Below are 27,804 nucleotides of genomic sequence, written 5' to 3'. Positions count from 1 at the left end.
CTGTGAATAAACAAGAGCTATTTGAAGAATCGCTGTGTCGTCTGATATGTTCACCCACAACTTAACACATACGTTTTTATTATCTGAGCCCGACAAGCTGGACTGTTAAGTAGTCTCTCACCCCAGAATTTTTTTCCTTAACAAGACGATCTTCCGGGGGCCGGGGGCCAGAGGTGGGTGGGGACAGAGGCAAAAGCAGATGGAGCAAGGAAGGACAAACTTATTTGTTTGTTCTTGTTAAATGTATTGTCCAGCCTTCTCCAGCAGGTGTCACAATGGTTTCAACCATTTAAAGATCAGTATTTAAAAACATTTGAAACAAATACAGAGGCTTTATCTCAGATCTTGGACACATTTCCAGCCAGGCAAAAACACCCAAGGGGTGGCACGGAGCAGGGCTCAGGGGTTGTATGGCCTAGTGAGATTCCCAAGGGCCAAATAGAGAGGGTTGGGGGCCACATTTAGCCTTCAGGTCCTGAGTCCCTCTGCCCCGCCCAAGTTTACAATACAGCGGTACCTCGGGTTAAGTACTTAATTCGTTCCGGAGGTCCGTTCTTAACCTGAAACTGTTCTTAACCTGAAGCACCACTTTAGCTAATGGGGCCTCCTGCTGCTGCTGCACCGCCGGAGCATAATTTCTGTTCTCATCCTGAAGCAACGTTATTAACCCGAGGTACTATTTCTGGGTTAGCAGAGTCTGTAACCTGAAGCGTATGGAACCCGAGGTACCACTGTAAAGCAGATCTGGGGTATTTGAGCTGTAGATCTCCTCGCTGCTGACGGCTGTTGTGTGTTTACGCTGGCTTCTGGCAATTAGAAATGGCCCGGGGAATACTTGGCTTATCTTAGCAAGAAGAGAAAAGAACTTAATATAATTTGAGTTGTTTCCAAAGACAAAGGTGGCAGTCAAGAAACTGGGAGCCTCGCAGATAGTTCTTCCCTGAGCGGGGGGGTGGGCAGGGGACAAATGACTTTCAGGCATTTTGTTTGCAGCTAAAGTTGGGGCAGGGGCGCGGGTGGTGCTGTGGGTAAAACCTCAGCGCCTAGGGCTTGCCGATCGCATGGTCGGCGGTTCGAATCTCCGCGGCGGGGTGCGCTCCCGTCGTTCGGTCCCAGCGCCTGCCAACCTAGCAGTTCGAAAGCACCCCCGGGTGCAAGTAGATAAATAGGGACCACTTACTAGTGGGAAGGTAAACGGTGTTTCCATGTGCAGCTCTGGCTCGCCAGAGCAGCGATGTCACGCTGGCCACGTGACCCGGAAGTGTCTCCGGACAGCGCTGGCCCCCGGCCTCTTGAGTGAGATGGGCGCACAACCCTAGAGTCTGTCAAGACTGGCCCGTACGGGCAGGGGTACCTTTACCTTTACCTTAAAGTTGGGGCAAAAGAGGGACTGCAGTTTAGTGGAAGAGCAGAGGGTTTGTAAGCAAAGAGGGGCCAGCTTCTGTCCTTGGCATTGTCAGGTAAAAGGATCTCCAGGGGGCAAGCGCTGGGCAAGACGCTGCTTGAGATGTTGCCAGCCAGAGTAGGCAATGCTTGCAATTATTATTCATTTATTAATTGCTTCTCATGAGATACCCCAAAGCGAATTGCAATACCTTCCTAGGAGCTCATTGGATGGTGGCTAACAGATTGAGGTTGAATCCTGACAAGACAGAAATACTGTTTATGGGGGACAGGAGGCAGGCAGGTGTGGAGGACTCCCTGGTCCTGAATGGGGTAACTGTGCCCCTGAAGGACCAGGTGCGCAGCCTGGGAGTCATTCTGGACTCACAGCTGTCCATGGAGGGGCAGGTCAATTCTGTGTCCGGGGCAGCTATTTTTCAGCTCCATCTGGTACGCAGGATGAGACTCTATCTGCCTGCAGACTGCCTCCCCAGAGTGGTGCATGCTCTGATTATCTCCCGCTTGCAATGTGCTCTCCGTGGGGCTACCTTTGAAGGTAACATGGAAACTATTAATCCAGAATGCAGCAGCTAGACTGGTGACTGGGAGTGGTTGCCGAGACCATATAACACCGGTCTTGAAAGACCTACATTGGCTCCCAGTATGTTTCCAAGCACAAGTCAAAGTGTGGGTGTTCACCTTTAAAGCCCCAAACGGCCTCGGTCCAGTATACCTGAAGGAGTGTCTCCACCCCCATCTTTCAGCCCAGACACTGAGGTCCAGCTCCAAGGGCCTTCTGGTGGTTCCCTCACTGCGAGAAGCCAAGGTCCAGGGAACCAGGCAGAGGGCCTTCTCGGTAGTGGCGCCCACCCTGTGGAACACCCTCCCACTAGATATCAAAGAGAAAAACAACTACCAGACTTTCAGAAGATATCTAAAGGCAGCCCTGTTTAGGGAAGCTTTTTAATGTTTAATAGGTTATTGTATTTTAATATTCTGTTGGAAGCCGCCCAGAGTGGCTGGGGTGATTATTATTGTTGTTGTTGTTGTTGTTGTTGTTGTTGTTGTTGTTGTTGTGTACATGGTTCTCCTCCCCATTTCAACCTCACAGCAACCCTGCGAGGCAGTCTAGGCGAAGAGATGGCAACTGGCCCAAGGTCAGCTTCATGGCTGAGTGGGGATTTGAACCCTCGTCTCTCAGGTCCTAGTCCAACACTATAACCATTACACCACACTGTAGTAAGACAATCCCTGCCCTTGGGCTAAAAAAACTAAAAAGATATGTCACACGAGGAAAGAGGTGTGGAGAGGGAAGAGGAAAAAGTAAAGAGCAAGCTTCTTAAAGTCACAGTTTTTAGAATGACCACCTGGGATGGAAACAGTTCAGGTAGCCCTGCCTTGACCCATCTCTTGTCCCTGTTACTTGTCTAGGTCTGGAGCCTCCCGTCGTGGTCTTAATCCTGCTGCCACCACTCACCCTTCTGCTCTTCGGGATGTGCCTGGCGTACCTGATCAGGTAAGAGCATTTTCTTCTCTTTCTAGTTTTGAAGAAGGCCTCTGCTTAGCTCACTGGTCCGGAGGCAAAAGCTTTGCCCCCTGACTCAGCTGACAAGCTCATTGTAACATTTGAGCCATGATCGGGAAAACATTTTCTGATCCCAAGGGCCAAATTCCCTTCTGGGTGACCTTCTGAGGACCACATGTCAGTGGTGGGAGGGGCCAAAGTGGGTGGGGTAATATATATTACTTTTGCCCAGCAGGCTCGCTTCTACACACACTTACACATGCCCCTCCATTCTCCATCGAGACAAGCAAGAGGCATTGCCAGAGTTCAGGGATACCTTTCACTCAGACAAAGCACTCCTGGAGGGTGCAAAGCTGTTGGAGAGAAAGATTTGGGAACGAGATCCTTATTCTCTTGCAGCAGAGTTAGCGCAATGGCAATTGCTCCAAGCACATTAAAACCTGGTTAGATTTACATCTGCCCTCATCCATCTTTAAACAAATGTTTCCCACAAAAATACTTAGGCTAGAATAAATCACAGACATGTAGCTTTGCGAGTAAGTGAATGCTTTACTCGCAGAGTTTCCGGAAGTCACCGAAAACAAGTCTCCATCTGATGGCAGTGAATAAAAAAGAAAAAGGTTGCAATTGCCCCCCTTTTTTTTTGCAGTACTTGGTTTCCTTACAAAAAAGCACCTGCAGTCTTTGGGTTAGCAAAGATGCAGGCTATACAATCTCTCTTCTGGATAGATTCAATTCACTTGGTTTTTCCTGCAACTGGGAGCCATTGACTGCATGTCTCCTTCTTTGCTTATTCCAGGAATCACTAGACAGATTGGGGGGCAGAGCCTGCTGAGAACCTGTTAAGCCACACCCACCTGCAACCTTATCTCTGGGCTCAGGTTAACTCTTTCATGCATGCAAGTGTGAATCAGTAACCCTATGTAACAACAGAATCAGAGCCAATGAGGGGTGTGGCCTGAGGTGAGAGGGATAGTTGTCCTAGGGATAGTTCTTCCTCATCCCTAGATACATGCATGATTAATAATAATGAGGGCTTTGTACATTTATTATTATAAGTAATAGTTGTTGTTATAGTAGTAGTCTATAGCCCTATAGCCACAGGTCTCAGGGTGGTTCACAAGATTAAATCACAATATAAAAACATAAGTTACATAATTTAACAGATGCAAAACAGGTTCTCAGCTTTGGCTGGCCATCCAAATTCGCATGGAACATCCAGCTTGGTACAAACTTAGCAATCCACTCTAGCACAGAGTTCATTCAGGCTCCATTTGGCTTGCACGGCTCCTTCCAACCCAACCATAGGCAGGAATCCGTTCCACGTTTTGTCGACTGTCTATTCTGAGTCATCGACAATCCTTCAGTCTCACAAAGGGAGAGTTACTGGTAGGTCTAATTGGTTAATGACTGCAAACCTTGGGAAATAAATTGTGCTAACTAAGTGTTACGCGTGGAACAATTATGACATGCCAGGTGTTCAAAATCCTCTGACAATTCAGGAGTTCACAGATTTCCTGCTTAGCACTTAGAAAAATAAGAGCACCGAATCATTAACACATTAAGGTGAGCAAGCGCCCACTTGCAACGTTTGGCATTGACCCTAAAATGCTCTAGGCCAGGGTGATGTCGTTGGACTATAGCAGGGTTTCCCAAACGTGGGTCTCCAGCTTGTTTCAGACTACAACTCCCATCATCCCTAGCTAGCAGGACCAGTGGTCAGGGATGATAGGATCTGTAGTCCAAAAACAGCTTGAGACCAAAATTGCACTATGACATCCATCTGCATCCCTACTTTTGTAGAAGATCCCTGGTAGGCAATAATAATAATAATATTTTATTATTTATACCCCGCCCATCTGGATGGGTTTCCCCAGCCACTCTGGGCGGCTTCCAACAGAATATTAAAATACAATAACCTATTAAACATTAAAAGCTTCCCTAAACAAGGCTGCCTTCAGATGTCTTCTAAAAGTCTGGTAGTATACTGGACCGAGGCTGTTTAGGGCTTTCAGGGTCAGCACCAACACTTTGAATTCTGCCCAGAAATGTACTGGGAGCCAATGTAGGTCTTTCAAGACCAGTGTTATATGGTCTCGGCGGCCGCTCCCATTCACCAGTCTAGTTGCCGCATTCTGGATTAGTTGTAGTTTCCGGGTCACCTTCAAAGGTAGCCCCACATAGAGCGCATTGCAGTAGTCCAAGCGAGAGATAACTAGAGCATGCACCACTCTGGAGAGACACTCTGCGGGCAGGGAGGGTCTCAGCCTTCATACCAGATGGATGCGTACAAGAAAGAGCTTTCAGGTGTCACAAGAGTCTTCATTCCCAGCTGAAGAAAAGTCTCTGGAGGACATGGGGTAGAGGAAGCTGTTGTAGAGGATATTTATTTATTTGTTTGTTTGTTTGTTTTTTGGGGGGCAAACTTGGATTCCCAACAAGACATCCCAGAACTGAAGAGAGATAGGCAATAACAACAGCAGAGCTTGATTGTACAACCTGAATCAGTTTATCTGAGCAGGGTTGTGTGGGCCACCGACTGATAAAATTTGGCAGGTTTATTGAAACTGTGATTGACAGTGGTACTTTGGTTCCCAAACTTAATCCGTTCCAGAAGTCTGTTCCAAAACCAATGCGTTCCAAAACCAAGCACGCTTTCCCATAGAAAGCAATGCAAAACGGATTAACCCTTTTCTAGACTTTTAAAAGCAACCCCAAAGCAGCAATTTAGCATGAATTGTACTATCTAACGAGACCACTGATCCCTAAAACGAAAGCAATAATCAATGTACTGTACTATAAAATGAATAAGACAGTATTGTAGATGATAAAAAGTAAAATTATTCTTTCTTCTTACCTGCACTGATGATAGTTGTCGTTTGGACGGGGGGCTTTGATCCATTTCCGCAGTCACACAATCAGTCAGTAGCTGAACAGGGTTCCACAGAGTCACAAAAACAAATGAACCGGGAAAAACCTCAAAAACAAAAATGCAAAATTAATAGCGGAAATAAAAGCGCCAAACTTAATCGGTTCCAGAAGTCTGTTTGACTTGCAAAATGTTCGAAAACCAAGGCGCACCCCAGAAACAATAGCTGACAGCCGCATCGGACGTTCAGCTTCCAAAAAACGTTCGAAAACCAGAACACTTATTTCTGGGTTTTCGGCGTTTGGGAACCAAGGCATTGTTTGAGAACCAAGGTACCACTATTTCCCACATAAATCCCATGGGTGTTTCTCCAGGGGAAGGGATTTCCAATTTCACCTACATTATTTGCTTCGAAGGAAATTTGGAACGATCCGAGACACTTCGATGCTTAACAAAGAACTGGAAATGTCTGGAAATGCCGAAGCAAGCTCTCCGAGGCTGGTGCCACGTGAAGAGCAAACACCTATTTTGGGATGGGGTTTGAGATGAGCTTTATTTATTTCAGAATTTATCTGTTTTGTAAAATCTGTACACCGCAGTACATCCCAGTAGTGATGTATGGAAGTGAGAGCTGGACCATAAAGAAGGCTGATCGCCGAAGAATGGATGCTTTTGAATTCTGGTGCTGGAGGAGACTCTTGAGAGTCCCATGGACTGCAAGAAGATCAGACCTCTCCATTCTTAAGGAAATCAGCCCTGAGTGCTCACAGGAAGGACAGATGCTGAAGCTGAGGCTCCAATACTTTGGCCACCTCATGAGAAGAGAAGACTCCCTGGAAAAGACCCTGATGCTGGGAAAGATGGAGGGCACAAGGAGAAGGGGACGACAGAGGACGAGATGGCGGGACAGTGTTCTCGAAGCTACCAGCATGAGTTTGACCAAACTGCGGGAGGCAGTGGAAGAGAGGAGTGCCTGGCGTGCTCTGATCCATGGGGTCACGAAGAGTCGGACATGACTAAACGACTAAACAACAACATTCAAGGAACATACAACTCGGCTTAGTGGTCTCAGCAACACCCCCTATGGAGCAGTTGCCAGGATTGAAGGTCTCTGCCTTCCTCCTTTCCTGGATGTTTCCCAATCAGTCTCAAACTGTGTCTGCACACCTCTGACCTCCCCATTACCTTGCAAATTTTTGGAGACCCGGGTGTAGGAGCTTGTTACAGCAGGATAGAGAGGCGATACGATAATCTTTATTGTCATTGTCCCATACAGAACAACGAAATTGAAAAAAATATATCTACATGAGGCATTCAAAACCAACAAGCCTGCTATCCCAGCTATGCCAACCTGGTTAGCCCCCTAAAAACTCTGATACCCCATTTTTAAAATGCAATATACTCCCATAGAGACTACCTTACACCGTGTTTAAAACCAAAATTGCATTTGGATAGAAACTGTTTCTCAGGCGGCTCGTCCTAGTCTTTACAACTCTGTACCTTCTTCCAGAAGGCAGGAGCTGAAAGGGATCATTTCTGGAGTGCGCACTATCCTGCGCTCAGTGGCGTAGCGTGGGTTGTCAGCACCCGGGGCAAGGCAAGTAATTTGCACCCCCTAACCCGTGGATTTGTGCCCCCTAACCCGTGGATTTGCGCCCCCTAACCTGTGGATTTGCCCTAACCCCAGATGTTGCGCCCAGTGTGGCTGCCCCCCCCCCTGCACCCCCCACGCTACGCCACTGCCTGCGCTGTCTCTGCCGCTTTCTTATGGCACCTGGAAGCGTAGATTTGATCCAAGGTGGGAAGAGTGTACCCAATTATTCTCTCCACAGTCTTTTCAACCCTGGGCAGCATTGTTTTTCCCCGGACCATGCAGTTCCCTGGGTTTTCCAGCAGTCCCTTGACCCCCCTCTGTTTCAGCGTCAGAGTCTGAACTGCTCCCTGTCACAGGCTCTTCCTGCTCACTAAACCCTGTTTCCCCATCAGCATCGAGCATGTCTTCTCAATCTTCCACTTCTGACCTCTCCTTGATGCCCCACCTTCCTCCCCTGGGGATTCCCTTGGGGGTTCCCTTGAGCCTTCCTCCTCTGGGGTTTCCCTTGGGGGGGTTCCACGTCTGGTGCCGCCCACCACTCCTTGTTTTCCAGCCAGTCTCTGACAGCGAGTGCCTCAAATTTGGTAAAGTATCATGGTACATAAATACGCCTTTGCGTGAAGCTTGGGAAATCACGGTCCAGACGGTCTCCCGCCTTGTCCAGCCACCCCCGGCGATGGTTACGAAATGTAGGGTGTGTGCAGAAGGTGTTGCTGTTGTTGCAGCTGTTGCTTCTTGGCCCAAGAATGGTGCACACTTGTTCAGACTGAGGGTGGTCCGGCCAACATGCCAGAAAGAGGCTTGCGTCCAGAGTCAATACAATGCAGATCAGATGCTCTCTGGGGAACCACGAAATCACCTTCTGATTTACAGGAGGGATCAGGGCCTTGCACAGCCAGGCAGAGGCCCGGGCCAGGTAGATAATGTGCCCCCCTTTTTTTACCCTGGGGGTACCTGAAATCTTATAAATAGGTAAGTATATAAATGATTTTCACAAAAGTTATGCTGACAAATGATTTTATTTCAAGGCTTGAACCGTATCTGCATATAAAGACAAAATGGAAAATATAGATATACAATAGTGCTTTTAAAAAATACATAGGGGAAAGGATTGTGAATATGCTGACCGAGGCCCCTTTTGGAATCGGAGGCTGCATCAATAGGAGCATAGCATCTAGATCAAGGGAAGTAATAGTGCCACTGTATTCTGCTCTGGCCAGACCTCAACTGGAGTACTGTGTCCAGTTCTGGGCACCACAGTTCAAGAAGGACACTGACAAACTGGAACGTGTCCAGAAGAGGGCAACCAAAATGGTCAAAGGCCTGGAAACGATGCCTTATGAGGAACGGCTAAGGGAGCTGGGCATGTTTAGCCTGGAGAAGAGGAGGTTAAGGGGTGATATGATAGCCATGTTCAAATATATAAAAGGATGTCACATAGAGGAGGGGGAAAGGTTGTTTTCTGCTGCTCCAGAGAAGCGGACACGGAGCAATGGATCCAAACTACAAGAAGGAAGATTCCACCTAAACATTAGGAAGAACTTCCTGACAGTAAGAGCTGTTCGACAGTGGAATTTGCTGCTAAGGAGTGTGGTGGAGTCTCCTTCTTTGGAGGTCTTTAAGCAGAGGCTTGACAACCATGTGTCAGGAGTGCTCTGATGGTGTTTCCTGCTTGGCAGGGGGTTGGACTCGATGGCCCTTGTGGTCTATTCCAACTCTATGATTCTATGATTGCCCGGGCCAAGTGGCCCATATGGCCCCCCCTCTGTCTGGGCCTGGGAGGGATAACCCGCCAGCCTTCCACCTGCACCAAGATAACCAAAGCTGTCCTAAGACCTTCTGACATCTCCACATTCATTCATTCTGGTCCTTATAGCCTGCTCAAGTGAATGACTCAGATATCTTCATCAGCCACGGGTGGAGGCGAAATTGATCTGGGTCATGTAATTGGGTGACTGGCTTTTGGATTAGCTCTATGAATTGAGATAATGACATGAGGTAAGTAGGAGCCCGCCACTCCCACTGAGCCTCTTGGGCTTGCTGGTCAGAAGGTCGGCGGTTTGAATCCCCGGGATGGGGTGAGCTCCTGTTGCTCGGTCCCAGCTCCTGCCAACCTAGCAGTTTGAAAGCACACCAGCGCGAGTAGATAAATAGGTACTCAGAGCTATCTTTTCCATTTGGCTGAGTGGCGCCATGCACCACAGCGCCCGCCCAGCAGGGGAACCCAGCAGCAGGTCCGCCACCCTCCGCTGACTCGGGAGTCTTCTGGGGTCTCCTCAGAGGAGGAGGCGCCATGCCAAAACCCCAAAGAGCAGTGTCTGGCGCTGGCCACAGGCAGGGAGAAAACGGGAAGGAGGCAAACAAGTAGAGGAGGGAGGGAAAGAAGGAGAGAATCAAAAGCTCCCTCAACTCAGGACCCTTTTGTGGCAGGAAGGTAAACGGTGTTTCCGTGTGCTCTGGTTTCCGTCACAGTGTCCCGTTGCGTCAGAAGCGGTTTAGTCCTGCTGGCCACATGACCTGGAAAGCTGTCTGTGGACAAACGCTGGCTCCCTCAGCCTGAAAGCAAGATGAGCGGCGCAACCCCATAGTCGCCTTTGACTGGACTTAACCGTCCACGGGTCCTTTACCTTTTTAGCTTTTACCTGTTACCCAGAATGGGATACAATTTCCCATGGGAAATCTATAATGAATTGAAAAGGATGTTTAAAATAACCTTTGTAAAAATAAACAAACAAGCCCAGAAGCCTTTCTTTTGGGAATTCTAGGGACAAAACTACCTAAACTGTATAGAAACTTATTCATGTACGCGACTACAGCGGCAAGAATGTTACTTGCCCCAAAATGGAAAGAAGCAGAAGTCCCAGCACAGGAATAGTGGATTCAAAAACTTCTGGAATATGCAGAAATGGTGAAACATACAATCAAGATAACAAACTTTTTATAAAAGAATGGAAATGGTTTATTGAAGATCTTGCAGGAACTCAGATGGCCCCATGAGATCTCACGAGAGCATCCCAGGACATCTGAAGATGGTGTACTGATTCTGTCCCGGGATATTCTCGTGGGGTTTAATTCCGAGGGTTTGCATATACACATTTCTCTGGACCCCCACATAAGAATCAACCATACTGCATCATTGATACAATAATAGTGCATTTGTGATGGATTTGTACTGGGCCGTCCGCACTTCCTTAGTTGTTGTGCAATCATTCCACTTTAAGCGTTGTTCTGCAATGCTTCCCCAATGTTTCTCCATTATTGCCATCTGAAGAGGGGCAATCTTATGCTGTTGTGGAACTAAAGTAGAGCAACATGCTCTAATTAGGCAACTGAAGCTTTCCCATCTGTTTATCTACAGGCAAGGCTCAGTTTTTGCACTCCAGGCTGTTGTACTTACTTACTTACTTACTTACTTACTTACTTACTTACTTACTTACGTCAGGAATGAGCCAGCTCCAAGCAAAGGTTTGCAGTCAACTGCAGAAAGCAGCCAGGAACAGAGAGACTCAGATGTTAGTCAGGCAGGGGAGAGCCGGCAGCTGCAGACTCCAACTCTTCCTGACCTTGACGAGTGAGCTGATAAGGCAGTAGCTGAGAGCAGGCTAAAACACAGCCAAAGCTCACAGGATGCACAAAAAGGCGTGAATAGCCTCTCAGAACAAGAAGAGGTTGGAGCTGATCCACTCAATCCGAAGAGTTGGCGAATGGGAGGGCTGTTAGATAGGAAGCAAAACAATAGATGTAAGGTTCATAAGTTCAATATCTTCTGTCATCTCTGGAAAGAGTCTTCAGAAGGGTCATCTTGAGTAATGATGCGGTTGAAGCCGTCCGGAGCTATCTGTTTGTTTTTGCAATAAATCCTCCTTTTTAATTGCCTACGCTTACTGTGTTATCAAGTGGGGAACCTGGACTCCTGATACTTACTTACTTACTTACTTATTTATTTACTTTATTTATTTCCAGTATTTATGTACCGCTTTTCACCAAAAAAAGACCTCAAAGTCCACCCAACCCCAACTCAAAGGTGGTTATCCTGAATTATAGACTCTGTTCACCCCCAGGGTTCCATAATTTGACTAGGCCACCTGCCTATCAGACACCTTCCAGCAGACCCGTGTAAAGTTGACATGATTTGCTATGATCTGTATAGATAGTTACAAAACATAACGATGCTCTCCTGGCTCCTTTTCAGGCACAGCGCCCTCTATCGCCAAGTCATCAAAGGGCCTAAGAAGTTACTGCTGACTCTGGATGACCTCACTTTCGTCAACGCCAAACTCAGCAGAATGGTAGGGAATCTAAATCATGCAACAGCTGGCACTGACTTTGCACCTAAGTGAAATCTGTTTATGGGGAGGAGTTTCCTCCCACCATTTTTCATTACACCGTCACAGGAGCTCCTTCTCATGAGTTATCTTTTCAGCTAAGTGTTAACTGCACATATTTTTATAGCAAAGCAAAAATTTCAAATCCTGCGAGATTTTCCACTTGGGAGCAATTGGACTTCTGGCAGCTGCCATCACCCTTGACAAAAGTTCATGAGAGCTGAAATATTTCAGTTGATTGTTCCACAGATTTAGTAAACAAAGCTGTGGTGAAGTTTGAATGGGATAACTGAGTATTTTGGTCATTTCTTGATAAGCCATTGTCAAGATTATCTGGGGGCAGTCCCACCATATGAGGAAAAAGTGCCTCCCCCCCCCCCCACAGCTTCTCCAACAATTCTGAGTAGATTGTGGTGTCATATGGGCAGTTTTCATGGGGGTGGAGTAGGTGGGTGGACATTTAACTGAAAAGATAAGTCATGAGAAGGAGCTAAACCACTGAGCCACTTGGGCTTGCCGATCAGAAGCTCAGCGGTTCAAATCCCCGCGATGGAGTGAGCTCCCGTTGCCCTGTCCCAGCTCCTGCCAACCTAGCATTTCGAAAGCAGGCCAGTGCAAGTAGATAAATAGGTATCACTGCAGCAGGAAGGTAAACGGCATTTCCGTGCGCTCTGGTTTCCATCACAGTGTACCGTTCTGCCAGAAGCAGTTTAGTCATGCTGGCCACATCACCTAGAAACCTGTCTGTGGACAAACGCCGGCTCCCTCGACCTGAAAGCGAGATAAGCGCTGCAACCCCATAGTCGCCTTTGACTGGACTTAACTGTCCAGGGGTCCTTTATCTTTTAGCTTTTTTTGCACTTTGAGGTGGGAGAAACGTTCATGACACTTTGAGGTGGGAGAAACGTTGACTAGCCATCTGGCTTGCCATTGTGTCAACACTGAATCTGAACGAGATGTTCAGCCTAGATCAGTAGGACGTGCTCCTTGATTCATCCCTGGCTGTGTTTCCTACTCACAGAGACTGGTGGTGGATAGCCTGAGCGATTCTAAGAGCAACTTGGAAGTTCGAAGCCTGAGATCTGCCACACATTCTTTGTCGGTGAAAAGCACAACTGTGACATACGAATCCTCCAATGTGGCAATATACAAGGTAGTGGAACACTGATTAAATCTAGCCGTTCTTGGATTTTAAGGGGGTGGGTATGTCAGGATCCCCAAGCGATGCTGTTAAGACATATTTTTTAAATGACATAGAATGACCCTTTGTTGTTTAGTCGTTTAGTCGTGTCCGACTCTTTGTGACCCCATGGACCAGAGCACGTCAGGCACCTCTGTCCTCCACTACTTCCTGCAGTTTGGTCAAACTCATGCTGGTAACCTCGAAAACACTATCCAACCATCTCGCCCTCTGTCGTCCCCTTCTCCTTGTGCCCTCCATCTTTCCCAACATCAGTGTCTTCTCCAGGGAGTCTTCTCTTCTCATGAGGTGGCCAAAGTACTGGAGCCTCAGCTTCAGGATCTGTCCTTCCAGTGAGCACTCAGGCCTGATTTCCTTAAGAATGGATGTGTTTGATCTTCTGACCCTAGCAATGCATTAGTACCTCCAAATGGCGAAAGAACAATGGGAATAAAATTATGCCTGGTGAGGAATAGAATCGTGGAATTGTAGGGTTAGAAGGGACCACGAGGGTCATCCAGTTCAAACACCCCCCCCCTCCCGCAATGCAGGAATCATGTGATCCCAGAATCAGGAACCGCATACTGGTCACGACATCTTTCCCAGTGAATACTTGCAGCCTGTTTGTAGACGCTGCCTGGTTGCTGGGTAGCAAGTGAAAGGTTACACCCATCCTAGGGGGAAGGGGAGATTATGAAGGGAAACGATGTTTAGGTGAAGGGAAGCAAAGGGAAGGGGTGGGAGATCTTCTCTGCAGGGACTTTTTTTAGTTTTGGAAGGCCATCCGTCATGGGTGCTTTAGTTGAGTTTCCTGCATCACAAGGGGGTTGGACTAGATGATCCTAGGGGTCCCTTCCAACTCTGCAGTTCTATGATTCTGTGAATTGGCTATTTGCTGAGCCAGTGTGGTGTAGTGGTTAAGAGTGGTGGACTCGTAATCTGGTGAACCGGGTTCGATTCCCCGCTCCTCCACATGCAGCTGCTGGGTGACCTTGGGCTAGTCACACTTCTCTGAAGTCTCTCAGCCTCACTCAACTCACAAAGTGTTTGTTGTGGGGGAGGAAGGGAAAGGAGATTGTGAGCCACTTAGGGTAGTGATAAAGCGGGATATCAAATCCAAACAACACCTTCTTCTTCTTCTTCTTCTTCTTCTTCTTCTTCTTCTTCTTCTTCTTCTTCTTCTTCTCCTCATCAATCATTCTAGCTAGTCAAGGATCCAAAACGAACACTCCTTCAGACATTCCACCACAATATCTGAAAAACAATTTTGATTCTGATATATTGTCAAGCAACAACCCCCTATTTTCAAATCAGCCCCTAACCATTTGAAATTTGTGAAATCTGGAAACATGCAACGTGTGAATCTGAATTGTGATGTTTTGTAAACATCACAAAGGGGTGATTACTTGTGTTTCAATTCTAGAATTAGCCTAGGGCCTTTCTTAATCATTTACTGATACCTTTTCTGGCCAGGGCGACTGGGTATGGCTGAAGAAACTGGAATCTGGAGCAACCAGTGACCTGAGACAGAGGACTGCCAGCTTGTTAAGCCAGGTAGGGATTGTTATTGAGCAAATGGTGACTCACATGTATACACAGAAATGCATATTTTCTGTGTCTCTTCTGTGGCTGCTCTTAAGGAGGTTCATATAACACTTTACCTCAATGCTTTGAGAAAAATGCAAAAGGAGGGGTCACGGGATTAGTCCCACTCCCAATAACGATGAATGCCATGTCTATGCCCGCCCTGCCCCTGCTGCTCACAGTGGAAACACTTCCACCCAGTCTGTGCATTCAGCCAGTGTGCAAAACACCTCTATGTGCATTCTGGTATCCATGCTTAGAGCTCCTCTAGCCCAAACACATGGGAAAACTCTGAGCTCTTTGCCACATGGAACCAATGCATGGATGGTGGTGTGTGTGTGTGTGTGTGTGTGTGTGTGTGTTGCAGGGGCAGCAGGTGTATTCATGGAGAAGGCCTGCATGTCCTTCATCCTCTTGTGTGCACTTTCTCACTAAAAGAACACCATACCCTCTATCCCTATACTTTATGGAACTGAGTTTTAACCACCTCAAAACAGCAGAATTTCCATAAACATCCCACAACATGGCTTCAGCTGAGCCAATGGCTAGGGAGAGCTCATTCCAATAAACTGAAATAAGAACTCCCACACATAATGTTGTTGTTTAGTCGTTTAGTCATGCCCAACTCTTCATGACCCCATGGATCAGAGCACGCCAGGCGCTCCTGTCTTCCACTGCCTCCTGCAGTTTGGTCAAACTCATGCTGGTAGCTTTGAAAACACTGTCCAACCATCTCGTCCTCTGTCGTCCCCTTCTCCTTGTGCCCTCCATCTTTCCCAACATCAGGGTCTTTTCCAGGGAGTCCTCTCTTGTCATGAGGTGGCCAAAGTATTGGAGCCTCAGCTTCAGGATCTGTCCTTCCAGTGAGCACTCAGGGCTGATTTCCTTCAGAATGGAGAGGTTTGGTCTTCTTGCAGTCCATGGGACTCTCAAGAGTCTCCTCCAGCACCAGAATTCAAAAGCATCCATTCTTTGGCTATCAGCCTTCTTTATGGTCCAGCTCTCACTTCCATACATCACTACTGGGAAAACCATAGCTTTAACTGTACGGATCTTTGTTGGCAAGGTGATGGCTCTGCTTTTTAAGATGCAATGACATTTTCAGAAGCTGCAGGTTAATTTGCAGTGAACACTTTCAATGGGGCAAACCCAGCATCTTATTTACTTTATTTTTATCTCTCTGCCCAATTTAACAGCTCCAAAACATTACCCAAGCCCATCTTTGAATTCACAATTAGCTATAGAGATGGGTCTTAGAGGAGGTCCATGCTGCAGCCACTTGACCTGGTCTACTGAGAGCAGCAAAGAGGGTAGCCAGCCTTTAATCTGTGCCGTGACCACTCAAGTTTATCATTTGCCATCAGCAGACAGTGGGAATAACTTTCAATTTTCTGTCGGATGATTGCATTGTTATTTTGTGTTGTTTTGGTTCAGTTGCATTATGCATTGCTGATTCTCTGAAATGGGAAGGTGGGAAGCAAGTGGAAGAAACAACAAAATAAATATTGCATGCAGAAGTGCCCCTAAAACTTTGCAGAATAATTGTGGAGCAACCTGCATTCTGCATCCTTGCAGTCTTCATATCTGACATGATGATACATTTATTTTGCTTGTGGGCATCACAACCTGAGTATCAAAGAAAAGAAAGTCAGAGATCCCCAATCTCTCTTGCAATTTGCTCCTTGTGTCCCCAGATGAAGGATGTACGCCATGAAAATGTGAACCCATTTTTAGGCCTTTTATCTGATGGGGGTCTCTCTGCCATCGTGATGGAGTTTTGCTCCAGAGGGAGCCTAGAGGATTTGCTGCAAAACACAAACATAAAGCTGGACTGGATGTTCAAATCATCTCTTCTGATGGACTTAATTAAAGTAAGTTCTCTTCTTATTCTGGGGGTGAAAAGGAAGGGTGAAAGGCTGTTCTATCAAAAATGCAAAATTGAACACAATGGGTCATACAAAGGGAGAGAATCTTTGCTGTCATATTGTCCTCAGCTCTGAAAATGAGCCTTGGGTTCTGGCCAGATCCTTGGAAGAATTAAAAAGGTCCTTTATGCAGAGCCAACGCAAGACATTTTGAGTTTTATCCAACTAAGTCCTGCTTTTAGTAGATGCTTTCAGTGGAATCCAACGTCAGGCTTCGGTAATTGTTCCATCCCCCTTTCCCTTCCTTGCACACTATTCTGAGGGTTCCTCTGCCCCTCCAGCGTGGATCTGGGAGAGGCACAGGGGGCACAGGTGTGTAGAGAAATAGGGAAAGCCCCATTGCACTAGTGGAAATTCTTGCTCTGGTTTCCGCTAGTGCACTGGGTTAATTAACTGTGGCCCATTGGAATGAATGGACCTAAGTTATTCATGTCCACTCATTTCAGTGGGTCCCTCCAAGTATGACTAATTTTGGATAAAAGCCTTTGTATCCAAAGGTCATGAGTGCTAGTTGAATCACACTTCAGCTCTGTCAATGGAAGAACACCCTGCTATGCATCGTGGGGACGGATGAACTGCAGGCTAATTTAGGGGGTGTCTCAGAGGACTGTGGCACACATAGCTCTGATCTCCAACAGTGGGAGATGGCCAAGGATGAATCACTGATGGCCTGCCAAGACTGAGACCCTAGACAACTGCCCCAAAGCCCTGTCTTGATCACACCAGGGCAATTTCAAGGAGGTTAACCATGGCAGGGAGGGTAGCTCTGTCTCGAGAGATTAGCCCAAACAGCAAAAAAGGAAACCACAAGCTAAACACAATGGAATTACAGTCACCAGCCTTCACTATTGAGCCCTGAATCTCGCCGGCAGAGAATGCTGGACCGGGCAGGTCTTTAACTGGGGTTTATGTTCCTCAGCTAGAGGGACGCGAGTGGCGCTGTGCCTAGGACTTGCCTATCATATGGCCGGCGGTTCGAATCCCCGCAGAGGGGTGCGCTCCCGTCGTTTGGTCCCAGCTCCTGCCCACCTAGCAGTTCGAAAGCACCCTTAAAAGTGCAAGTAGATAAATAGGTACCGCTTTATAGCAGGAAGGTAAACAGCGTTTCCGTGTGCTGCACTGGTGCAGGCTCGCCAGAGCAGCTTCGTCACGCTGGCCACGTGACCCGGAAGTGTCTCCGGACAGCACTGGCTCCCGGCCTCTTAAGTGAGATGGGCGCACAACCCTAGAGTCGGTCACGACTGGCCCGTACGGGCAGGGGTACCTTTACCTTTACCTTTATGTTCCTCAGGTATGGCGATGCCCAGACTGAAGCATTTGATCCCTTTCCTTTTCAGGGAATGAAATATTTGCACCATCAGGAGATCCCCCACGGACGTCTCAAGTCTCGCAACTGCGTTGTGGACGGGCGGTTTATGTTGAAGATCACTGACTACAGCTACAGTGAGCTCCTGGAAGCACTGAGTGACTTAGGTGTTCAGCCCCCTGCAGAAGGTAAGAAGTAACTGTCATGCTCTGTATGTTTGTGGTTTTGACCTCGGAAAGGGTCCAGAGACCTCAGCTGATGCAAAATGATGCTGCCCAGCCATAACCCTAGAATCATAGAATCATAGAGTTGGAAGAGACCACAAGGGCCATCAAGTCCAACCCCCTGCCAAGCAGGAAACCCTAAAGTAGTTCTATCTGCATTGCATTGCACTTCTTCTTCTTGTTGTTGTTTAGTCGTTCAGTCGTGTCCGACAGTTCGTGACCCCCTGGACCAGAGCACGCCAGGCACTCCTATCTTCCACTGCCTCCCGCAGTTTGGTCAAACTCATGCTGGTAGCTTCAAGAACACTATCCAACCATCTCCTCCTCTGTCGTCCCCTTCTCCTTGTGCCCTCCATCTTTCCCAACATCAGGGTCTTTTCCAGGGAGTCTTCTCTTCTCATGAGGTGGCCAAAGTATCGGAGCCTCAGCTTCAGGTTCTGTCCTACCAGTGAGCACTCAGGGCTGATTTCCTTCAGAATGGATAGGTTTGATTTTCTTGCAGTCCATGGGACCAGCACCATTGCACTTCTTACCCACTGATTTTCAGGCTCAATTCAAGGTGTTCGTTTTCCCCTTAATAGCTCAAAATCAAGGGCACAGAACCCTTTTTTAGCCAGGGGGCGACATCCTCTTCTGAACAGCCTTCCAAGGGCCACACACAAGTGAAAGGTGGGGCCAGAGGCACAAATTGGTGGAGCAAGGAATATAAATGTCATCGGCTGATTTCTACAAACACACTCCTCTTTGTCCTGCACCCAGGCAACAAGGGCATTTTTTCAGAGTTCAGTGACATATTGAAGTCAAGGCAAAAACACTCAAGGTGAGTGTGAAGCAAAGCCGGTGATGGATGTAGGCTGAGGTGAGAAGTCGTGGTCTGGTGACACTATCAAGGGCCAGAAGGAGAGGTCCAAAGGGCCACGTCACCCAGCCCTGATTTCGCTTAGGATCTGGAACATTAAAGGATTGCTTTCTCTTCTGGGTCCCCTTCCACAGGCTCTCTTAGACCTCTGGGGTCAGGCCTCCCCGTCAGCTGAGGTTCAGCACAAGGAACCAAGGGCCTTTTCGGTGGTGGCACAGACAGTCTGACTTTCCCTACCTAGAGAGGCCTGCAGGGACCCATCACTGTATGGCTAGTTAGGGAGGCCTTTGGGAGAGGCTGAGCCAAAGATCAGACTACTGATTCATTCATCTAACTCAGTGGTTCTCAAAGGGTGTGGTGAGAATTATTATTTTTTAGAACCACTGATCTAACTGCTTATTCAAGTACAGTGGTGCCTCGCAAGACGAAAACAATCCGTTCCGCGAGTCTCTTCGTCTAGCGGTTTTTTCGTCTTGTGAAGCAACCCTATTAGCCGATTAGCGCTATTAGCGGCTTAGCGGCTATTAAAGGCTTAGCGGCTTAGCGGCTTAGAAAAAGGGGGGGAAAGCGGAAAAAAATCGCAAGACTCGCAAGACGTTTTCGTCTTGCGAAGCAAGCCCATAGGGAAAATCGTCTTGCGAAGCAACTCAAAAACGGAAAACCCTTTCGTCTAGTGGGTTTTTCGTCTTGCGAGGCATTCGTCTTGCGGGGCACCACTGTACTGTAATGTGTCATGTTGCTTGGCAATTTTCTGTTTCTGTGTTGTTAACAGCTCTGAGTTCACCTAAAAGAACTCAGTCCCTCAGATTCTTTAAGGAAGCCATGACAGTAAACATTTGGGGGGGGGGGTAAAAACCTAATGAAATTCTTCAGTACAGATAGGGACTTAGTCTCTAATGGTGCCAAGAGACTTCACTACTTGCAGTCTAACACAGTGGTCCTTCCTGCAAGCAATAATAATAACAACAACAATAATAACAATAATAACAATAATAACAATAATAATAATAATAATAATAATAATAATAATAATAATAATAAATTTTATTTATACCCCGCCTTCCCCAGCCAATACTGGGCTCAGGGCAGCTAACACCAGGTATAAAAACAATTGATTAAAATACAACTTAACAACAAGATTAAAATGCAACATTAAAATGCAGCCACATTTCAGTAGAAACCCAAATCAAAAACTTTTGGGGGATGAAAACGTCACATCTTCACCAAGGCTAACTATCTGGACTGGTCCTACGTGGGCCAGAAAAAAGCCAGGGAAGTCCCCAAATAGGAGTTCCATCACAGAAGGAGAAAGGAAAGAGGAAAGAGGGGGAGGGGATCAAGTTGATTCTGGATAAATTGATCTTTTTCCTCCCAGAATTGCTCTGGACAGCTCCCGAGATATTGAGAAATCCAGCGACGTCCCCGAAAGGCACCGTAAAAGGAGACGTCTATAGTTTTGCTATTATCCTGCAAGAAGTTGTTCTTCGGGGGCCCCCATACTGCATGTCTGAAATGTCAGCTGAAGGTGAGCACGATCTGCCCCTCCAGCCCCGGTATTTGAATGTGTACAGCAAAATAGACACAATCACACTCTGATTTGGCCGGCCAGTGTTGAAGACTAGGCTAGATACAGTACTTGTCAGTCTGCATTTCTTAGTGCAGAAAGTATTGATCAGATGTGTAGAGATCTTTCCTATTCTACTTAAGTCAAGAGAGTTCTGGGAGCTTCTCTCTGTGAAAGAAACAAGCAGGAGGTTCCTGATGTTTGGGTTATTCCTTCCGAGAAGCTGAGTACAGCTGCTTTAAACTGGTTCTCTTATCTCTTCTGTTAAGGTGATGCTGACTATAAAAGTAGGGCCAGAAGGAGTCTGCGTTTCACTCTTTCTCTTTGTACAGTGGTGCCTCGCAAGACGAAAAGAATCCGTTCCGCGATTCTTTTCGTCTAGCGGTTTTTTCGTCTTGCGAAGCAACCCCATTAGTGGCTAAGCGGATTAGCGCTATTAGCGATTTAGCGCTATTAGCGGCTTAGCGGGCTTAGCGGCTAAGCTGTTAAAAGGCTATTAACGGCTTAGCGGCTTTGAAAAAGGGGGAAAAAGCGGGAGGGAATGGCGAGACTCGCAAGACGTTTTCGTCTTGCGAAGCAAGCCCATAGGGAAATTCGTCTTGCGAAGCGCCTCCGCGACGGAAAACCCTTTCGTCTTGCGGGTTTTTCATCTTGCGAGGCATTCGTCTTGCGGAGCACCACTGTATCTCTCTTCCTTCTGGTGTGGTGTTCTGTACATAGTACGCTTAGTGTTAAGGTTTAGACTTATAAGTTATTGTAAGTTTAAGTTAAGTCTGCTGCAACTGGATTTCTTATGGACAGGGCCAATCCTGAATGTATTTGATTTGTGACCCTTATGCTCATTTGCCTTCAGTGGCAGTAAAGCTCTGCTGGGTGAAATATCAATCGCCTCTGGTCTACAGGTGAAACTCAAAAAATTAGAATATCGTGGAAAAGTTCCTTTCTTTCACTAATTCAACTTCAAAGGTGAAACTAATATATGAGATAGACTCATGACATGCAAAGTGAGATATGTCGAGCCTTGATTTGTTCTACAGGTGAAACTCGAAAAATTAGAATATCGTGGGAACGTTTCTTGATTTCTGTAATTCAACTTAAAAGGTGAAACTAATATATGAGATACACTCATGACATGCAAAGTGAGATATGCCAAGCCTTTCTTTGTTATAATTGTGATGATCATGACATACAGCTGATAAAAACCCCAAATTAACCATCTCAGAAAATTAGAATATTCAATGAAATCAGCAAAACAAGGATTGCAAATAGAGCAAGATTGGACCTCTGCGAAGTAGAAGCATATCTCGCTTTGCATGCCATGAGTTGATCTCATATGTTAGTTTCACCTTTTAAGTTGAATTACTGAAATCAATGAACTTTTCCACGATATTCAGATTTTTTGAGTTTCACCTGTACTTTTTGGGAATTCTGTAACATGTTTAAGTTTTTACTCTGCTAACAATACATTGGAATCTGCTCCGGGTCAATGTTGAGTAGAATTTCAATGACAATACTGATCCAAAAGAGACAGTTTTGTTTTGTTCACATGAGGCGGTGCGCTCATTGGTAGGGGTGCAGAACTGGATCAGGCCAGTCAACCAGATCCTTGCGCCCCCACCACTCATGGGTCGACTCTGACAGATGGGTGGAGCCACCCACCTGTCAATTACTTTACATCATTATGACAACATGGGGTGACTTTAAAGGTGGTGGTGGCAAGGAAAAAATAATATAGGAAGGAAGATCTAGATCTGGGGCAAATACTCTTTGGTGAGAGAACCCCAGTATGTAGTCCAAGGGACTGGGGGGTGGGGTACCAGGTTAGGGCATGCTGTCATTGTGAAACCCTCTCCTTGCTCCAGAAATCATCCGCAAACTGAAGAAGCCTCCGCCGTTGTATCGCCCAAGTGTTTCTCCTGAAAATGCCCCGCTGGAATGCATTCAGCTCATGAAACAGTGCTGGAGTGAGAGACCAGATCGTAGGCCAAGCTTTGACGAGATCTTTCAAGAGGTCATTCCTTGTTCCCATTCCATCAGGCTTTTGCAGTTAAGAATGCATCTTTCTCAAGAAAACTAGCGCTAATACGCCCAGGAACCTCACCAAAATGTTGGAGAGGGTGCACCTCCACAGGCACATACCTCCACATGTGGTGGGAGTGCCCCAAAATCCAACTATTCTGGACAACAGCCATACGAGAAATATGTAAAATAACTAAGCAAGTATTAGACATCACCCCAGAATTGGCCCTACTAAACATCTTCCAAGACAACAATGCCCATTTACACCACAATGAACTCATAACCCACCTACGTTCAGCAGCCAGAAACACCATAACCAGACACTGGAGAGACCTGTCAGGAGTAAGCATGGACCAGTGGTACCAAATAGTATGGGAAACAGCCTTACTAGAAAAACTAACCAATAAACTGAAACTGACACAGGGACAAACAGAAGAAGACGCCTTCACCCCGGTATGGCTCCCCTTTATCACATACACAGCCCAACAAGATAATGACATTAATCCACCAACAGCATACAAATCAATATGGCTAACCTGACCCAAAACACCCACCCACCCCACTCACACATGAAAACAAAGAAAACCACCGCCAACCACAAATGAACAGTCACACCCTAGGCCAACCCCAACCTCTCTCACCACCAAAGGAACACAAGTGAACAGCAGAGAACCTGCACGAGCAACGCTGACACCAAACCCTACATACATTAAGCAAAATAGAAACATCGCCACCCTCCCCCCCACCCTCCCCCCCACCCCTTTTCTTTCTAATGTCTCAACAAATGAAACTGATTTGTAAAAATGTTACATGGAAAAAATAGGAGAGACATTACATATACTTCTGTAAAACAAGAAAATCTTTAATAATAATAAGAAGAATGCATCTTTCTATAATAGCTGATTTCTGAGTTTAATATTTTGGGGTGGTTTTTGTTCTACAGTAATACCTTGGTTCTCGAATGGCTTAGCTGCCGAACAAATCGGCTCTCAAACACCGCAAACCCGGAAGTCAGTGTTCCGGTTTGCGAATGGTTTTCGGAAGCTGAACGTCCGACGTGGCTTCTGTTTGAGTGCAGGAAGCTCCTGCAGCCAATCGGAAGCTGCATCTTGGTTTTCGAACAGTTCCAGGAGTCAAACGGACTTCCAGAACGGATTAAGTTCGAGAACCAAGGTATTACTGTACAGTGGTACCTCAGGATGCGAACGGGATCCGTTCCAGAGCCCCATTCGCATCCAGAAGCAAACGTAACTAGCGACAGCATGTCTGCGCATGTGCACATCACTTCTCGCCGCTTCTGCGCATGCGTGTGACGTCATTTTGAGCATCTGCGCATGCGTGAGCGGCAAAACCCAAAAGTAACGCACTCCGTTACTTCTGGGTTGCCACGGAGCACAACTCGAATGCGCTCAACATGAAGCATGTTCAACCTGAGGTATGACTGTATGTGCAGTTGTTGTAAAACACGCTGGTATATTTAACGAATAGCAGTATATAAATATTTTTTATAAAGAATGAATGCATGGATAAAATAATGGACATGATGAACTTCGATCCATTATTTTCAACAGGACTGCTCTGGGTATACTGTATTTTTCGCTCTATAAGACGCACCAGACCGTAAGACGCACCTAGTTTTGGGAGGAGGAAAACAAGGGGGGGGGGATTTGAATCCCAGAAGCCAGAACAGCAAGAGGGATCGCTGCGCAGCGAAAGCAGCAATCCCTCTTGCTGTTTTGGCTTCTGGGATAGCTGCGCAGCCTGCATTCACTCCATAAGATGCACACACATTTCCCCTTACTTTTTAGGAGGGAAAAAGTGAGTCTTATAGAGCAAAAAATACGTTAACTTCGTTGGATAAAACCTTATGCTTTCCACCCATCTGTTCTTTCTTGTGCGCAACTTATTCTTTACCCAATCAGCTTAGTTTTCCTGAGTCAGCTGGAGAACTGAGCACCAAAGAACCTTGTTCTAATTCTCCAACCCCAGTTCAAATCCATCAATAAAGGCCGACGGACCAATATCATCGACTCCATGCTGAGGATGCTGGAGCAGTATTCCAGCAACCTGGAAGACTTGATCCGAGAGCGGACGGAGGAGCTGGAGATGGAAAAGCAGAAGACGGATAAACTCCTGACTCAGATGCTTCCCCTGTAAGTCGAAATGTCAGGGCAATAACCCTGCTGCATGTAGGCTCTGCCCCAAGCCGCTTCCAAGTGGGAAAAAGTGCTGCTTCTGCTGCTGCAGACTGGGGAGAAGGAAGAGAAGCGAGTGACAAATATTGGTCACTGCCGCTTTAACTCTGTCACGTCAACCTTGCGTGAATGGGAATGACCTCCAAGAATTCTGTATCTTCTGATATTGGCAAGCTATTCCAATTAAGTTAATTTAACATTAAATATGTTAAATTAACTTAATTGGAATAGCTTGCAAATATTTATTTAAATAATAGTCTTTAAATTTCTTCCATTACTCCTGGTAACCCTCCTTCTTCTGGTCACAGACTCTTCCAGTCAGGTCGGCTAGCTCCGAAAAGTCCATCATCTTCATCTGCCAATCTTCCACTGTTGGTATTTCTTGTCAGATAGGCTTAGGATTTAATTATGTAATGTGATGAATTATTATGTTTAATGCCAAATTTGAAAGAAAGAAAGATGATAAGTGATTAAGTTAATTTTATAAGAATATTGGTTTTGGAAAACTGTTAATAGGATATACATTGAAATTCAACCAGGGGGATATGAGGAAGTCACTTAACAATGTTACTAAGATTGGTACAAATAAGGTTGAGATTTTTGTTTGTTTGTCTAAAAAACTTTTTGGAAAAATTAATTTTAAAAATTCAGAAGAGTTCTGTATCTTCTGCATTGGTCAAGTCAGATCTGGAGTCACAGGTGGCTTTAGGGGAGCACAACTGGTTTGTCCGCACTGGGCACTGAGCCAAGAGGGTGCTGTAACAATAATGTAGAATGGAAGGTGAGATATGCCTGGATCTTAACATTGCACAGGGGTCTGCTGAGATTTTAAAGCCGACTGCCACTGCTGGGTGTAATGATCTCAGGAAGGCAAGCAAGCCCCCATAAGAATTAATGAGTCTTATGGCATGTTTATTTACCATTTATATCCAGAGTGTGGCTCCGAGCCTGCCGCTCTTTGCTACGAGTTGGTCACTCTGGGTCTCCGCCCCTTTCACAGCACGAAGGGCGCCAAAGTCCAGTCCTTCCTCTCTTGTACTTCTGTTGCATTTTAACCCTTTTAGCTCTTCTGGTTCAGGGAGAAGGTGGGTGAACTCCCCCAACTATTAAACGAAGATCAATCCAAATGTTGCCTCTTCCCTGGTTGCATAGCAACCCCCTCAATATCATCTATCTCCTCCCCTCCCTCTGCCTGCAAGCTTTCCGAGTCTGCTGCTCTATCTGAGTCTGGGAACTCTCGGTGAAGGGGGCCCCGAACTAACCCACTCCTGCTCTGTCTGTGGCTGCAATTCCTGATCTCCATAGTCAGACTCTGGCTCCCTCTGTACTGGCATTCCTTCATCTCCAGAGTCAGCCTCTTTCTAGGCATTCAATTCAGCCACGTCCCTGACACTGGAATATTTTGTCCAGCTCTGTCCATGTGCTGGGCCCGGGGGTAACCCAAGCAATGCGGTCCAGGTCCAGTCCCAAATCCAAGGGTTCCGTGAGGAGTCAGTCCGACAGGGCCAAGGCAGGACACGAGGCAGGAAACCAGGCAGGGTCGGGCACAGGGTCTCAGGCAGGTTCTAGCAAACAGCAACGTTGCTCCCGCAACCTGGGGCGGGGTCCGACAGCCTTTTATCTTTGTCGGGGTAGCATCCAGTCCTGATCCCCCAGCGACTCACCTCCCTGTCTTGCCTGAAGGAGAGTACTCCTCCTGCAAATACTCGGGTCTCTCCTTCTCTCAGACCTCAGTCTCTGCAGCTCGGGAGACGTCAGTGGGTTACTAGACCCAGAGGCCACCTCAGCCTCCCCTGACCCAACCGGTAGTGGAGCAGCTGTAAGTGATGGCCCAGCTGAAGGCAACGAGGTAATCCCCGCATCTGGAGCCAGGGCAGGCTCAGGCCCCTGACTCGGCCCAGCTGGTGCTTGTTGCAGGGGAACCTGTGCAGACTGGGGCTCTTCAGAATCAGGCCCCAGACTTGGTTCAGATGCCGCCTGAGGCAAAGGATCTGGTGCAGACTGAGACTCCTCTGGCTCCGAGTCCAAGCCCAAGTCCCAGGCCATCACAGTCCACCACATTTGAAGGAGGACATTGGCAAACTGAAACATGTCCAGAGGAGGGTGGCCAGCATGGTGAGGGGTCTGGAATCCAGGTCTTGTGAGAACATGAGAAGGTAATTAGAGCCTGCTGGACCAGGCCAATGGCCTGTCTAGGCCAGCATCCTGGTCTCACCAGATGCCTTTGGGTATCCTACAATCAGAACTGAATGCAACAGTGCTCTTCCCTCCTACAGTTCCCAGCTGCTGATATTCAGAGTCGTGGAGGTCGAATAGAAATGCAATAATTAAATAATCCATAAACAGCCTGCCAAGACATCTCAATGTCTTGAGCCTTAGAAGATTCTGCACTTCCAGTCGCTCAGGTTGACATCCTCGTGTCGTTTCAGGTCGGTGGCGGAAACGCTGAAAACCGGCGCCACCGTTCAACCTGAGTATTTTGACGAGGTCACCATCTACTTCAGCGACATCATTGGCTTCACGACCATCTCCGCCCTCAGCGAGCCCATCGAGATCGTGGATCTTCTCAATGACCTTTACACTCTGTTTGATGCCATCATTGGCCATCATGATGTCTACAAGGTGAGGGCTTGGAGCACCTACTTTGGAGGAGGATGTGTGTGTGAGGGAAACATGAAGTTCTAGAGAAGGGTCCAGATGAAGGTGGAGTCTTAAGAGCCAACAGTACTTCTCCAGATGAGCGATAGGCTAGGATATAAGGGCTAGGGGGGTGGTCCTTCAGGTATCCTGGGCCCAGGTTGTGCAACATCACAAGAACTTTGAACCTGGCCTGGTAGCCTATGAGCCTTGCTTGACGCAGATCCTACTGCTCCACCACAACCCGCACAAGAAGTGAGCATCATTTAGCCTTCAGCTCTTAGTCAACCCATCTGCAGTTCTAATTGCCCTTTGGGGAAAAGCAATACTCTTTGATTTCCAGGTGGAAACCATCGGCGATGCCTATATGGTGGCTTCGGGGCTTCCAAAACGCAACGGCCGCAGACATGCCTCTGAGATCGCCAACATGTCCCTGGACATCCTCAGCTCCGTGGGGTCGTTTCGAGCGAAACACCTCCCCCATGTGCCCATCAGGGTACGGATGGGGCTGCATTCAGGTAATGGCGTTAACCCACTCTCTGTCTTACCTGGGCTCATAGTGAAAAAAAAGTGGAATTGTCAGTCTTGGGGAAAACAGGAAGTCAGATTCTTGGT

At 47.1% G+C, this 27,804-nt stretch overlaps 1 protein-coding gene across 1 annotated transcript in view; it reads left to right on the top strand.

Moving 5' to 3' along the window:
• Positions 1-27,804, top strand: part of LOC114595437 (retinal guanylyl cyclase 2) — a 69,914-nt gene that overhangs the window by 21,977 nt on the left and 20,133 nt on the right. The window contains exons 6-16 of the mRNA XM_077926774.1: positions 2,815-2,899; positions 11,564-11,660; positions 12,718-12,849; positions 14,350-14,430; positions 16,155-16,331; positions 17,723-17,879; positions 20,150-20,299; positions 22,201-22,349; positions 24,347-24,510; positions 26,982-27,174; positions 27,533-27,707. Coding sequence (XP_077782900.1) covers positions 2,815-2,899; positions 11,564-11,660; positions 12,718-12,849; positions 14,350-14,430; positions 16,155-16,331; positions 17,723-17,879; positions 20,150-20,299; positions 22,201-22,349; positions 24,347-24,510; positions 26,982-27,174; positions 27,533-27,707 — 1,560 coding nt within the window. The remainder of the gene's footprint in view (positions 1-2,814; positions 2,900-11,563; positions 11,661-12,717; positions 12,850-14,349; positions 14,431-16,154; positions 16,332-17,722; positions 17,880-20,149; positions 20,300-22,200; positions 22,350-24,346; positions 24,511-26,981; positions 27,175-27,532; positions 27,708-27,804) is intronic.

The sequence above is a fragment of the Podarcis muralis genome, chromosome 4 (genome assembly GCF_964188315.1).
Source record: "Podarcis muralis chromosome 4, rPodMur119.hap1.1, whole genome shotgun sequence".
NCBI lineage: Eukaryota > Metazoa > Chordata > Lepidosauria > Squamata > Lacertidae > Podarcis > Podarcis muralis.
The sequence above is the reverse complement of the archived record's forward strand: the minus strand, read 5'-3'. Positions and strand labels throughout refer to the sequence as shown.